This window comes from Enhydra lutris, unplaced genomic scaffold (assembly GCF_002288905.1).
Source record: "Enhydra lutris kenyoni isolate GAN:26980312 unplaced genomic scaffold, ASM228890v2 scaffoldscaffold27, whole genome shotgun sequence".
Classification (NCBI taxonomy): Eukaryota; Metazoa; Chordata; class Mammalia; order Carnivora; family Mustelidae; genus Enhydra; species Enhydra lutris.
The window spans coordinates 18,281,121-18,295,375 of record NW_019154111.1 but is presented as its reverse complement, the minus strand read 5'-3'; the positions used below and the strand labels follow the sequence as shown (position 1 = coordinate 18,295,375).

At 41.7% G+C, this 14,255-nt stretch overlaps 1 protein-coding gene across 1 annotated transcript in view; it reads right to left on the bottom strand.

The window, feature by feature from the left end:
- The window catches only part of LOC111151914 (taste 2 receptor member 16), an 82,037-nt gene extending 72,677 nt beyond the window's left edge, over positions 1-9,360 (bottom strand). Inside the window, 5 exon segments of the mRNA XM_022510123.1 lie at positions 7,522-7,800; positions 7,802-8,120; positions 8,123-8,277; positions 8,279-8,405; positions 9,264-9,360. Coding sequence (XP_022365831.1) covers positions 7,522-7,800; positions 7,802-8,120; positions 8,123-8,277; positions 8,279-8,405; positions 9,264-9,360 — 977 coding nt within the window.
- Between the last annotated feature and the right edge of the window lie 4,895 nt (positions 9,361-14,255).

The following is a 14,255-nucleotide window of genomic DNA, read 5'->3' as shown; positions in this document are numbered from 1 at the left end:
AGTCCGGCTCAAGGGGCTTGGACTTTTATACTCTGTATCGTTCAGTCATTGGCTGTAGGCTACAATATGTGGGCTGAAAATAGTTTCCTGAGTAAGGCTGTTTCTGTGGCTTGTTGGCAATTCTTTCAAGAAGGGAGCTCCTGTGAGCTATTAGCTGCTGATAGTGACAACAGCTGGGAGCTAAGAGCACTGACTTGATAAAATGGATCAGGAAAGCAAATGAAGCCCATCTACTACAGCAAGTAATCTCTTCTTCCCCTTCCCCGCCATTACATGAGAACACAAGAGACGTGGGGATCAGTACAGTGTGGATGGCCAAGCTCACCACTGTCTTACATGGACTTCACATATTTATATGACTAGTCCTGAAATTATTAGAGTTTGGGATCCTTGATTTTAACAAATGTCAAGGTAGCCATATTTAGTTATCCTTGTTGATGTCATATATACATTTTTTTTTTCCTGGTATCCATTGCTTGAGAAGGTTCATGATTTATTTTTATATCCATTTCAGGTACAAACACATTTTTGGCTATAGTTCACCAGTTATTTTTTAGTGAAAACTGGTAATGGATGTGTGAGGTCTATAAATTATAGAATGTAGGTATTTGTAGAAGAAAGTTCTGGAGAGTCTGCTTTGTCTCACTCTGTACCCCCCTGCATCTCCCTCCCTGTGAGCCTTCAGCGAGGGCTGGAATACGAAACATGGCATTTTTCAGACTCAGCAGCTAGTGATGGATGTGTGATCCAGGTTCAGTAAGCAGAGGTGCCCACCACAGTCGCGCAAGGAGGAAGTGGGTGATGGGGGGGAGGGGTGGCTGTGTAGGTGAGATCTGATCTTGGGTCACACACAGGCATCTGAGGCTCTCAGGGCAGATGTGATGCAAGTTCTGTTGCCTGTTCCCTAACATCATGGATGCCAAGTGGCAGATGGTGTTGCTGGAATAACTCTGTGGTGTGGTTGGGTATTTCTGCTGGTTGCGTTGCTTCTGCCTCATTTCTTAGCCCTCCCTGAAACTATATACTGACTAAAAAGTTATGCTCAAGGCACCCATTTTATGGTTAATTCTTAGGTTTCTACATTTAGAGCAGAAAGTATGGAGGAAAGTTGATTCCTTGATTTACTCTTTAGAAGATAATCTTATTTCCAAGTTCTGGGAGTGGGCCTCATTCAAACCATCAAGTACTGACAACACCAATCTGCCAATATTCTCAAGAAATATCGACCTACACAGTCTATCTTTAGATGTTAAGAGTGAAGGCTTGTGAAACTTATCTTTCTTCTAATTTGAAACTTAAAATTTGAGATCTATTTTCCTTGTGAATGTAGGGGATTATTTGCAGTCATTTTGACTGTATCGTGGCTGTGTTTCAGTTTCTTACATCTAACATATTTTAATAAAAATATCTTTTTTTAATAATAAAAATATCTTTTAAAGAATCTATCATTTAGGTTAAAATTTAAAGAAAAACTTAATTCATGATAAGGAACTTATCTCTTATCTTACCAGTTTTTTTGATATATTTTCTCTAAAAAATTTTTTTGAGGAAACTTGGCACTACAAAATAGCTTATACAACTATATCCTTGCCACTAAAACTAGCAAAAAGTCAATTCACACTTAGGATCAATTTTATAAGTTTTATTAAAAATAGAACAAATAATCTTTTAAAAATGTTGCTTTGGGAGTTTAAGACATGACTAATAGATGGTGGATGTGTCTCAAGAATTCCATTTAAAGCTCCTTCTAGAAAGGCCAAAGAAGATGCATTTTTCTCTTCCTGTTAGGAAGCATTTTGACATTAAGAATAGTCAGAGGAATAACTTACTTTCCACTGATTGTAAGCAGATACTCCTCTAGGCTTTACAAGAGAGAGTTCCCTAAACTCTCTCCTTTAATATGTATTTCTGGAATAAAAGTAAATCTGGACAGTTTTTAAAAATTGGTTTGCAAATATAGTTATGTCATGATTGTTTTATTGCTTCGATGTTACTCTTCCATTGTCCCTGGCAAACTTTCTTTGTTTTCTCTTGTTCTTTCTTTATCTTTCACAAGACCAATTCTGGAAAGAACTTGCCACAATTTGCAGTTGAGATCCAAGATCAATAAGGACCATTAACAGAGCAATAGCACCGTGAACAAAATGTAAACACAAACACCAGAATGGGCAGGAGAGCAGAACTCTGGGTCAAGAATACCTCAGAAAATGATTTTTGCCCAGGACACAGTTGAGAGCTGCTCGATCTGGATTCAGGGAGACGGAGTTGTGGAAGCCAAGGTGGCAAGAAAAGGAAGGAGGTAGGCATTTACCTTGAACTTTGATTTAGCTCCTTCGGAGCAAGGAATTTATCTCAAGGTCTTTTTATATGGGGAATGTATTACACAACATAGGACAAGCAATCTCAAAGAAAATATAGAGGTATTTCACATCTTCTGACTTTCAAGTCTCGTGTAACAAATTTATTGAATAGACTGAGCTCCAAAGAAACAAGCTTTTCTCCAACCTCTGCCTCCAAACATATTCCACAGATCATCCTTTCTCACCTCTTGATGTCTTTATAGATTCCACAGGTTTCAAGGCTCCTCTCATTTTCAAGTTTTAAAGAGTCCAAATCAACATTACTGTCATATCTAATTAAAATCTTCATCTCTTCTCCTATCTTAGGTCTAGTACAGAGGTTGGATATCAGCAGGGAAGAAAGTGCGGGTTCAATTTTTTTCACTTCCCCCTCCCAATCCTTTCTTGCTCTTAGAGGACCACTGAGTGGAGGGGAGTATAAAATTATAAAGTCTAATTGCCTAATGCTATTGTAATCTGGCCATTGGTGCCCTCTGTTGGGGAAGGAGTGCAAATGCAGGCTATTTCCTGTTCTTCAAGATAGGATTTCTGCACTTGATCATTCCTTGGTATGGTTGGGAGAGGCACTTACTACTGAGCTCCTTTCATCTCTTGCCCTGTTGTGGAAGACCCATAGATTCTCTTGAAGCAAGAAGGACCAAAGTTAATCTAAGCAGTCCCACATGGATGACAAAACTCACGTGTGAATTCTCAGGGAGGAGCCCTTTTTTCCCCCAGGAGGAGCCCCACTTGGTACAGCTGCTAGCCCATCTTCATATTCCCAACAGTGTACAGTAGGTTGATGGTAAATATTTATGGAATAAATGAGATCTGAGGCAATTCCTGTGTTGTCTCAATAGAATTCAGTGTTGTTACTCATCATCCATTTAACATTAATTGAATTTCTTATGTGTAGAAAGCTGCATTGTCAAGGAGCTGATAGAGTGACATCAACTCAAGGAGGCATAAGATATCCTTCCTTTTTTAAGGAGCGAGGACATAAGATGCTTCTTTAAAAAATATATATATATTTTTTTAGAGGGTGGGAGGGGCAGAGGGAGAAAGAGAACCCTAAGCTGTCTTCACACCCAGCATGGAGCCATACACAGGCCCCATCTTACCACCCTGAGATCATGACCTGACCTGAAATCAAGAGTCAGATGTTTAACTGACTGATCCACCCAGAACACCCCTCCCTCCTTTAACAACTAAAATTCAGCATCCACTCACAAATAGAAGTAACTCTGTGATAGTTGTGGGATCCAGCACTATATGTCAGGGGACCTGGGAGGAGGCTTGTCCACCGGTGGCTCAGGAAATAGGCAAACAGACATCGGTTTGGGCTATGGAGCCGGCGGGAGACTGTGAACTGGCTTCAGCCCCATTCGGCTGCTGTTTGGGAGCACGAGGATCTCAAGTTAGGTCGACACTCACCGGAGACAGAGTCTTTGTAGAGTCAGGTTCTCCAGAGGAGAAGTTCCAGCACTCCACTGGAGAGAGAAAAAAAGAAGAGTTTGGACATTGGCATAGGTGTGGCCACCTCTGCCATAGGAGAAAGAGAAAGCGTTGAGTGAGTGCTTGATTTCCCCAGCTGTGGGGGACACTACTTTCCTATGACACCCAGAGTATTCAAGCAGGATTTCCCTGACTCGGGGTAGGGAGGAGAATGGAAAAGAGGCACATAAGAATATGTGGAATAGGGTTGAGTTGCTGGGAGAACCTCACCTGAGGTTCACTCCTGTTGACCCACAGGCACCCCCAATGCCCTGAGTGCCAAACCCTTATCTTCCCTGACTCTGTGGCTGGCTCCTGTGCGCGGTCCCCAGGGAGGTGATGCAGCTATACAGGGAGGGCACACAGAAACCAGGCTTGACCAAAACACACTTGCAACTCGCCAACAAATTCAGTAGAGTTTCAGGCTTCAGCTCATGGGACATTGTGTGAAGGGTGGAGAGTTTTGGTGTGTACATAGTATATGGGTGCATACGGGTGCTGGCCGCAGTACCCACATGGCTCCTCCTGAGCTCACCACCACCACCCATGGGCTTCTAAACATCTGCTCCTAAAAACCAGGGTCACAGCCTTCTTTATTTTTCTACTCCCTGTTTATTGCAAGTTATCAGGCAAATATGCTCTATGTATGTGTGTTAATGAATGGTAATAGTGACCGTTATATAAGGGCACCTGGGTGGCTCAGTCGGTTAAGCGGCTGCCTTCAGCTCAGGTCATGATCCTGGGTTCAAGCCCCACATTGGGCTCCTGCTCAGCGGGGAGCCTACTTCTCCCTCTCCTCTCAGCTCATATGCTTTCTCACTATCTCTGTTGTTATCTCTCTCTCGCTCTCAAATAAAGAAAAAATCTTTTTTTAAAAAATGAATATTATAGGGGCGCCTGGGTGGCTCAGTGGGTTAAACCGCTGCCTTCGGCTCAGGTCATGATCTCAGGGTCCTGGGATCGAGCCCCACATTGGGCTCTCTGCTCGGCAGGGAGCCTGCTTCCCCCTCTCTCTGCCTGCCTCTCTGCCTACTTGTGATCTCTCTTCTCTCTCTCTCTCTCTGTCAAATAGATAAATAAAATCTTTAAAAAAATGAATATTATATAGGGTAGACTATTTAAAAGTTGGAAAAGTTCTAGCTAACTTCAACTCTGAAAGAGAATTTTCCTTATTCTTGGTCCAAACATCACTGTTATTCTTTATAAAGTATTTCCCTGGTTAAGTGCTAACCATCTTTACCCAAATCAAAACTCTTCGCTTCTTTAAAATTTATCCCTTGGTTTCCTTTTCTTTTCCTTTGATTCTTAGGTCTGGTATTAACCAGCAGTATGAATTTAGGTAATTCACTGACTTTTTAAGGTCTCTTTTCCAGCTGAGTTGGATTGGATGACCTTGCCTTGTCTTTTTGGTTGGAAATGATAAAATGTATGTGAAAGCTCTTCGTAAATTATTAGGTGCCACAAATATAAGGGATAGTTATTATTTCTATCCTATTATTTTTTAAGTTTATATCTTACTATTTTTTTGATTTCTGGATCCCTTCAGCTACCCCTAATACCTTATGTATATCCAGAATAAGTTTTCTGTTGCACTTTATACAAAAGAAGACAGAGTATGACAAATATTTAACCACTTCTGGAAGAATGTCTATATATGTGATACTTGAGGGGAAGTTTTTCCCCCCCGTCTCCTGTTCTCTATACCTATATGGAGATTACAGTTTTGGTTTTTTTTTTTTTTTTTTCCAGCTTTCTGAGATTTTACAGCATGCAAGATATGGATACTACAATTGACCAATGGCAGTAATTCAAATTCTACCAGCTCTTGTCCCACCATTCCCACTGGGATCCCAAATCCTTGCAATTCACCCCCAGACCAGCTTCCTAAGTATTCCTGGAGGTATCCTGTCTGATAACACAAGGCTGACATCTACCTCTTATTTTCCTTTTTCCTTCTCAGTCCCACTTCACTGGGTTATGATTGTGCTCCCCAGATATTACTGCACCCGCCACGTTCCACCCACCTTCTACCAGAGTTGAATCCTTGGAGCTTGGGAAATGCCAAGTCCTCACAGATGCTGTGGTGAAGTGGTAAAACAGACTTCACTGCCCTCTCTGGGCAACAGTAGCTGTGCTGCTGAGGTATGCCGAACTGCACAGAGTCTCTAGGGAAAGTGTTCTTTCCGATGGTACTTCTACTTTGCAAATACGAATTCAAGGGATGGCTTGACCAGGAGACAAATTGGAATGACAGACCAAGAGCAGATGAGAATTTCCATTCCCTTCCAGGGCCTAAGTCTTTCATTCACAGTCTAGCTTGACATTGTTTCTCTTGTAGGATGGTTTTCTCTCAGAAGGTGTTTCAGGCTTCTAATGAGAGAACCAGAAGTTCAGTTCATCAGCCATGTCCAATTTATATAAAAGGCAAAAACTCTGGCACCAGAATGCCTTCAGAGTTGAAGCTGCCTTTAGGGAAAAACACCTTGATGTGTGTCTGGAGCAGTTGGAGGTTGAGGGTCAAAGGCCCGAGAGTTGGCTGTTGCCAAGATACTTTGTTGCTAGTGGGTGAGGGTGCAGAGGAGAGAAATGATGAAAGAGATGTCGTGGGGAGAAGGTAGGACTGAGTCTTGCAAGGAAAAGGGTATGAGAGAAATCTGTGGGGTTAAGGAGGCTGAACAGGGCTTCTAGAGAACAGGGAAGTCCTATAGGTGATTTTCAATTGAGGACTAGGAGGTTCTCATATTCTTATCCATTTTAAAAGGGCTTTGGAATGTGACAGAGCACAGATAGAAGAGAATAGAAAATTTAAGCCAATGTAACACAGATTTTACAAAGTAAGAGGAGTTCTCAGCTGACACTTGGGTTATATGTCCAAAACCAGCTAAGAATCAATCTAGGAGTCTTCCTAAAGTTCAGTCCAACTTGAAGTATAATAGAAGGGCAAGAATCCAGCCAATGGAAACCATATACAATTGATCCAATTTGGTTATTAATATATGGATAGATTCAAGGGTGAACCCAGACTTGTGAAGTATTCTGCTATTCTGGGAAGAGTATAGTGTCATGGTGAACAAAAATGAAAGAAGAGTTACATTTTAACTTGAGTTTTAAAGGAATGAAGAAACAGTGTTTGGTAGAGAAGCAAGGAAATTTATGTCATTGGATAAAGATTCAGAAGCAGCAGAGAGAGAGATGGCAAGACCTTTTTTTGACTAAAGTTAGAAAAGTGGATTGAGGGCTTGGCATGGAGAGCATTCAGGGTGTGGGCAATAAATTCTTGTGGGGAAGGGATTCGTATTAATGTGGAAAGTAACTGGCAGTCATGAAAAGAATACAATAAAAATGGTCTATGGGCATTATGGTTTTGGCTCTCTTGTGTATGATATACTGGGAGTCAGATTCCAGGGGTAGACAGGACTAAGAGTTACGGGTAAGTCATGAGAAAGTTGAGACCAACTTGGCAACTGTGGAAGGTAAAGGAGCATTCTAGAATGGAGAGAGGATTGATTAGAGTTAGGTGGCTGGGGGCTGAAGGAGAATGTGGCTAGCATTTATGGTGTATCACTATCCCATGGGGGAATGTCAAGAGCAGTGCTGGTTATTGGCATTAGTTGTGTCAATGCAAACTCCCCTTTGCCCAGGGGTCTTGTTGTACCCTGTGCCTCAGGCAGCCTCTAGGCCCCAGCACCTTACCTTTAACACCTCTTTCAATTTAGAGCGGCTCAGCATTAGTGAAGAGGAGTGAGTAGGGCCTATTGCATAGATGACAACTTCCCAGACCCACAACCAAGACCTCTTATCCAATGAGATGCTCATAACAGAGATGAGTAGAGTCAGAAAGTAAGAGGTGAAGAAAATAAGGAAGATGGCAAAAGACGTTAGGGCAGTGGTGTGAGCTTTCGCGCTAGAACTGTAGTGGCCAGTGCTGGGGTGTTGTATCTACTCCATGTGTCGGCACAGGGAGGCTGAGTGAGATGGTGGAGGCCAGGAACAGGAGGAAAGAAATAAAAATTGCAACTGTTTGATAAGATATGGTAAAATACAGGTGGAACGTCTTAAGTCTCTCAATCCTAGGGCTGTTTATAGAGAAAAGCCCCACAGTGATTAAGTGAACATTAATATAATTCCTAGTAGCTGAAATGGTGATTGACACACAAGAAATCAACAGAGAAGTTAGCAACAGCCAAGGAACGAACCTGAAAATTCTCCACGTTGGCCAGAGGAAGATGGGTGGGTAAAAGAGTTGACCCTTGATGCAGTGGAAGACAGCGAGCAAGCTGGTTAACCCGTAAGAGTACTAGTAAATTCCCAGGTGATTGATTAGTATCAAAATACATAGTTAGGGTTAAACTAGGAGCAAAAATTGTTCAGCACCGACACCCACTGCAGACAGAAGCAGAAGATGCCCAAGCAGGTGGGAAACAAGTCCATCGATGAGAGCCTCTCTGCTCAGCACTGCAAAAATTAAGTTGCTCTGCATAAGTACTGTCAAGGATTCGAGCACATAGATGATTATGAAGAAACAGTGAGTTGGAGGGGGAAGGCCATCACCTTTCCACTCCCAAGTATGTTCTTGGACACAGATTCAGAATCTCTGCACTGATTTCCAGGTAGGGATAGGCTCCAGGTCCCACGCCCGTTGCATGCAAATTTTCCCTGGCTCATTTTTTATTTTGCCTTTCTCCTAGTTGCAGGATTTGCTTATGCTTTGCTTGATGGTTTATTATCAGGCCTGGATGCAGGGAGATGTTTTTTGAATGTAGTTTCCTGCTCCTGAGGTGATTTGATTATTGCCATAAAAGACATACATCTTTCATTGTCACGCTCTTTTTTCTGTTGGAGGTGTCTTTAGCTTATTTTTCCATCTTCTTTAAATGATACCCCTACTTTTTTAACCTAAAATTTGAACCACAGGAAAGATAAGGCCTTCACCGTCCATTCACGTCCTGGGTAGTATTTCTATTCTGTGGACTGAGCGCTGTAACGGAGCAAACTTCAGAAACCCTGCCTCCGTGGCTTCTACAGTAGCAGAGGAAGAGGCTACAACAAAAGTGTGAGTGTAAATTAAAAATAATAAAGAAGGGATGCCTGGGTGGCTCAGTGGGTTAAGCCTCTGCCTTCGGCTCAGGTCATGATCCCAGGGTCTTGGGATTGAGCCCCGCATCAGGCTCTCTGCTCAGTAGGGAGCCTGCTTCCCCTCCTTCTCTCTCTGCCTGCCTCTCTGCCTACTTGTGATCTGTCAAGTAAATAAATAAAATCTTTAAAAATAATAATAATAATAATAAAGAAAAGCCTTTACTCTCAGTTTCCACTAAGGTCATGGAATTCCAGACCTTCGAGTACCCCCATCCAATGCAGGCCACTCTCATAACTCCCCACTGAATTCCCCAACTCCGAGAAATCACTGCACACCCCCACTGCACCCCCTACGATGGAGGGTAGCATCTGTAGCTGTTGCTCTGCTCATGCCAATGCCTTGAGCATATGCCTTCTCTCTCTTCGGGAGTTGTTCTTGTTCCACCGACATCACTGTTTTGTGCCTCCTCACACGACTAGGCTCGTTTGGTCTCTGTCAGCAGTGCTCCAGGTGAATAAAGAGGGCCCTCTCACTACCAGTAAAACAATTTTTTGAAAAGTGAGGCTTGCTGAGTAGAGAAGCCTGGAAGCTTGGCTCTCTTTGTTTGGAATGCTGGAAAAATGGAGTCTCTGATGGCAGTAACTTCAAATGCCCCTGACTCTGGTGTAAGCTGGTTCTGTAAAATTGTAGCCCTCTGTGAAGAACCCAGGAATTATTCCTGGAAGTGTCTCCTGTGGGCTCACAAGCGGGTCTGGCCGCGGGAGATGCTGGGTGGTCTGATTGATCAGGCGTCTGCTGAGGACTCTGCACCTGCCAGCTGCTTCCCTTTCCAGCAGAGCATCTTGGCCTCTGCGGGACTATTCTCCATCATATGCTACGATGCTCAAAGCCTCATCTCTCCAGAGCCTGAGCCTGAGCCTGAGCTCAGCTGCCAGTGATCTCTGGTGAAGCAGAGTGTGCTCTGTGTTCACACTCTGAGCTATTACAGGAGACTTGGAAGCCTAACCCCTTGCTCTTCTACCCTTCACGTTCTCCCTAGAGGCAAAGTTGGTTTGCAGTTGCTCAGACAGTTACAATGGCGCCCCCATGAAGCTAGCTCTTCTTCTAGCTTGATTCGGAAACCACAGTTCCGAGTATCCAATGCTGCTCGTGTGGGGTGAACATGCGGTGATATGTGGCACCTTGGAACATGAAGACGGGATTGAAAGACTGAAAGACCCCTCTATAAGCAGAAACCTGTGCATTTGTAGACTTTAAGCACTGTTCTGGACAAGGGATAAACTACACATGACTTCCAAATATCTAGGAATTAATCCATAGCTATCTAGGCAGAGTAGAGGATGAATTCAGGAAATGAGTTCAGGAAAACTATATGAGATAGGTACCAAATATTTAATTAGTGGCTTCAAAAATGAAAGGCAAATTCTAATAGTTGCTAGTTAGTGAGAGAGACAAAGTGAAAGTCATTGACCTTATATGTGATAAGCACCATGTCTTATGGACTTTTAATCATTCAAGGAAGAGAAAAGAGAAATAATCCCAGATGAAGCTTAGAACTCTTTTTTTTTTTTTTTAATTTACGTATAATGTATTATTTGTTTCAGAGGTACAGGTCTGTGATTCATCAGTCTTACACAATTCACAGTGCTCACCATAGCACATACCCTCCCCAGTGTCCATCACCCAGCCACCCTATCCCTTCCACCAGCCCTCCCTCCAGTCCAGCAACCCTCAGTTTGTTTCCTGAGTTTAACAATCTTTTGTGGCTTGTCTCTCTCTCTGGTTTCGTCTAGTTTCATCTTTCCCTCCCTTCCCCTATGATCTTCTGTCTCATTTCTCAAATTCCTCATATCAGTGAGATCATATGATAATTGTCTTTCTCTGACTGACTTATTTCACTCAGCATAATACCTTCTAGTTCCATCCACGTCATTGCAAAAAGCAAGATTTTGGTTTTTTTGATAACTGCATAATATTCCATTGTAGATATACACCACATCTTCTTTATCCATTCATCTGTTGATGGACATCTAGGCTCTTTCCATAGTTTGGCTATTGTGGACATTGCTACTATAAGCATTAAAGCTTAGAATTCTTAAACATAATACAATAAACCACTGAACTCAAGATACAAAGGTGACCCATAGTTTAAAAAATGACGCTAGAAAACAGAATGTTAGAAAGCATCTGTTTTGCATTCTCCATAAGATGCAAGAATCAGAAAATGAGAACGTGAGATGACAGTAGTTTGCAGTTAAAAAATGAATGGGTTGAAATGTATCCACACCTATGGAGGGAGAAAGAATTGTTAAGAAATGAGAATGAGTGAAATATGCAATAACAGCAATAACCTGTGCATTTTGTCCTGGATACACTAAACATGTTGCCCCCTATAGACACTGCCTCACTCAGAGAAACCTCAGAATGCTCATGAATGCTCCAGACCTCTTTCTGGGGGGTCTTTGAGACAAATCCTCAGGCTTTAGCCCTCACGACAATACTGGCCACAGTAGTTTGACCAGGAATGAGCCTCTGTCAAAACCAGCCACAGGTAGGCTGGCTTGCAGCCTGAGAGGTGGCACAACTCTATTCCACAGAAGCACTCTCTCTGTGATAGTGACCCATCAAGTGATCCAGATTCGCTGAATGTGAGATGTTCAAAATGAATCCCTCTAGCCTGGTGGTTGACCTTCTCTGGGGTTAGGAGTTCAAAGGTTGAGTCTTTTATCATGTATGCATGTGAATCCTGTGGAGTGATTTCTGGGGTCTCTTGACTGAGCAACTAAAACGCTACAACACCTAGTTAAGTACTTAGAAATTATCTATTGAATGAATGATGAGCACAAGGAGGACTGCCTAGAGCACCATATGTTTTACTATATTGTAAGTGTAAGGGCCAGCGTCCCAGCATTACAGAGAATACACACGAGGATTACACTCCTCTGCCATTCAAACAACGGAAACCGGGCAGGATGCTGGAATATGAGCGTGCTCAAACTGGCAGCTATTTTTTTAGGAAAAAATTGAACAAATGCATTGAAAAATTGAATGAGACAAATGCTGACATTATGATCATATGTGACACTGTGGAGAGAGATTCTCACAATCCTCACTGCTATGAATACGTGTTGTTGATCAGTGTTTGAACCAAGGGGACTGGCAAAATGAACCCCAGCTTAATACAATGTAAATTCAATAATGCTCTGGTCATGTCCCATCACATGGTAGTTTATTTATCTTATTGTAGGTAAAATAGTGGGCCCCAGGGGTGCCTGGGTGGCTCAGTGGGTTATAAAGCCTCTGCCTTCTGCTCAGGTCATGGTCTCGGGGTCCTGGGATCGAGCCCTGCATTGGGCTCTCTGCTCAGCAGGGAGCCTGCTTCCTCCTCTCTCTCTGCCTATCTGCCTACTTGTGATCTCTGTCTGTCAAATAAATAAATAAAATCTTTAAAAAAAAATAGTGGCCCCCAAATACATCTGACTCCCCAAAACCTGGGATTATGTTAACTTTTATGGAAAAGGACTTTGCAAATGTCATTAAGTTAAATATATTGAGATAAGAAGATGATCCTGGAAGAGGTGGACCCCAGGTAGACCTAGTGTAACCACAAAGGTCCTTGCCCCCCCCCCCCCAAAAAAAAGGCAGGAAGGTGAGAGTCAGAGAAGGAGACATGATGATGGGAACAGAGATTAGAGTCACAACCCAAGGAATCCAGGCAGCTTCTAGAAGCAGGAAAAGGCAAGGAATAGATTCTGTCCTAGAAACTCCAGAAGGAACACAGCTATGTGGGTACCTTGAGTTAGACCTGTAACACTCACTTCAGATGCTGACCTCCAGAACTTGTAAGGTGATAAATTTGTGTTGTTTTAAACCCCTATATCTGTAGTAATTTCTTACAGCAGGAATAGGAAACTAATAGAGACAACTCTAAGAAAGAGATAACCAAACTCTATGTTAGTTTGCATTTTATTTATGGGTATCTGTATGTGGTAACTACCAAAATAATGAGTTTATACACATGGAAAATCTCAATAGAATAGACTCAGACTACTGTGACAAATCATGTTGTAAAAAAGGGTAAATATAGGTAGGCCACTTAGGAGCTACCTATTACACACAGGAGTTTCACCCGAGACACCTAGAAGCAGTTATGCTGTATAGGGAGTCATCTGCAGAGCATTAGAAACAGTAACTGACATCTTTGGGAAAATGTTCAAGTCCTTTACCCATTTTTAAGCCAGGGCATTTGTTTTTTGCTATTGAGTTTTAGGAGTTCCTTATACCTTTTGGAAATCAACCCTTTATTATGTATATGGTTTGCAAATGTTTTCTCCTATGCCTTAGGTTGCTTTTTTATTTTTGTTGGTTGTTTCCTTTGCTGTACAGAAAATTTTTAGTTTGATGTTGTCCTAACTTGTCTATTTTTGCTTATGTTGCCTGTGCTTTTGGTGCCATCTCCAAGAAGTCATTGCCAAGTCCAATGTCAAGGAAATTTTCCTCTATGTTTTCTTCTAGGAGTTTTACAGTTTCTAGTCTCACATTTAAGTCTTCAATGCATTTTGTGTTGATTTTAGTATAGGGTCCAGTAGCATAGTTTCCTTTAGTACAGGGGCCAAGTTCTTTCTTTTGCATGTGTGTATCCAGTTTTCCCAACAATGTTTGTGGAACAGACTATTCTTTCCCCATTCCTTGTCAATGATCAGTTGATTATTTATGCATAGGTTTATTTCTGGGCTCTCTATTCTGATCTGTTAATATATATGTCTGTGTATGCCAATACCATGCTGCATGTTTTAATTACTGCAACTATGTAATATACTTGGAAATCAGAACATGTGATGCCTCCACCTTGTTTGTTCTTTTCCAAGCTTCCTTTGGTTATTCTGATTCCTTTATGAAACCATATGAACTTTAGAATTATTTTTCTATTTCTATAGAAAAGAAAGTTCATTCCTAAGTATACTATCCTTTTTGATACTATTGTAGGTAGGATTGTTTTCTTAATTTTTTTTTAGATGGTTCATTATCAGTGAATGGAAATGCAACCAGTTTTGTACATCAATGTTGTATCCTGCAAAATGGCCGACAGTTGTACAGAAAGATGCTTAATGTCATTAATTATCAGGAAAATGCTAATCAAAAGTACAATAAAGAAAGTGTGGAAGATAAATGATTTACTCTTTGTTCTGAGGTTAAAAACATCACAGTGAAGAAGTAAAAAGAGAAAAAAGTACCATAAGCTGTCACTTCATATCTGCTAGAATGAATATTATTTAAAAAACAAAAAGATAAGCATTGGAGAAGCTGCAGAGAAATTGGAATACTGTTGGTGGGACTATGAAATG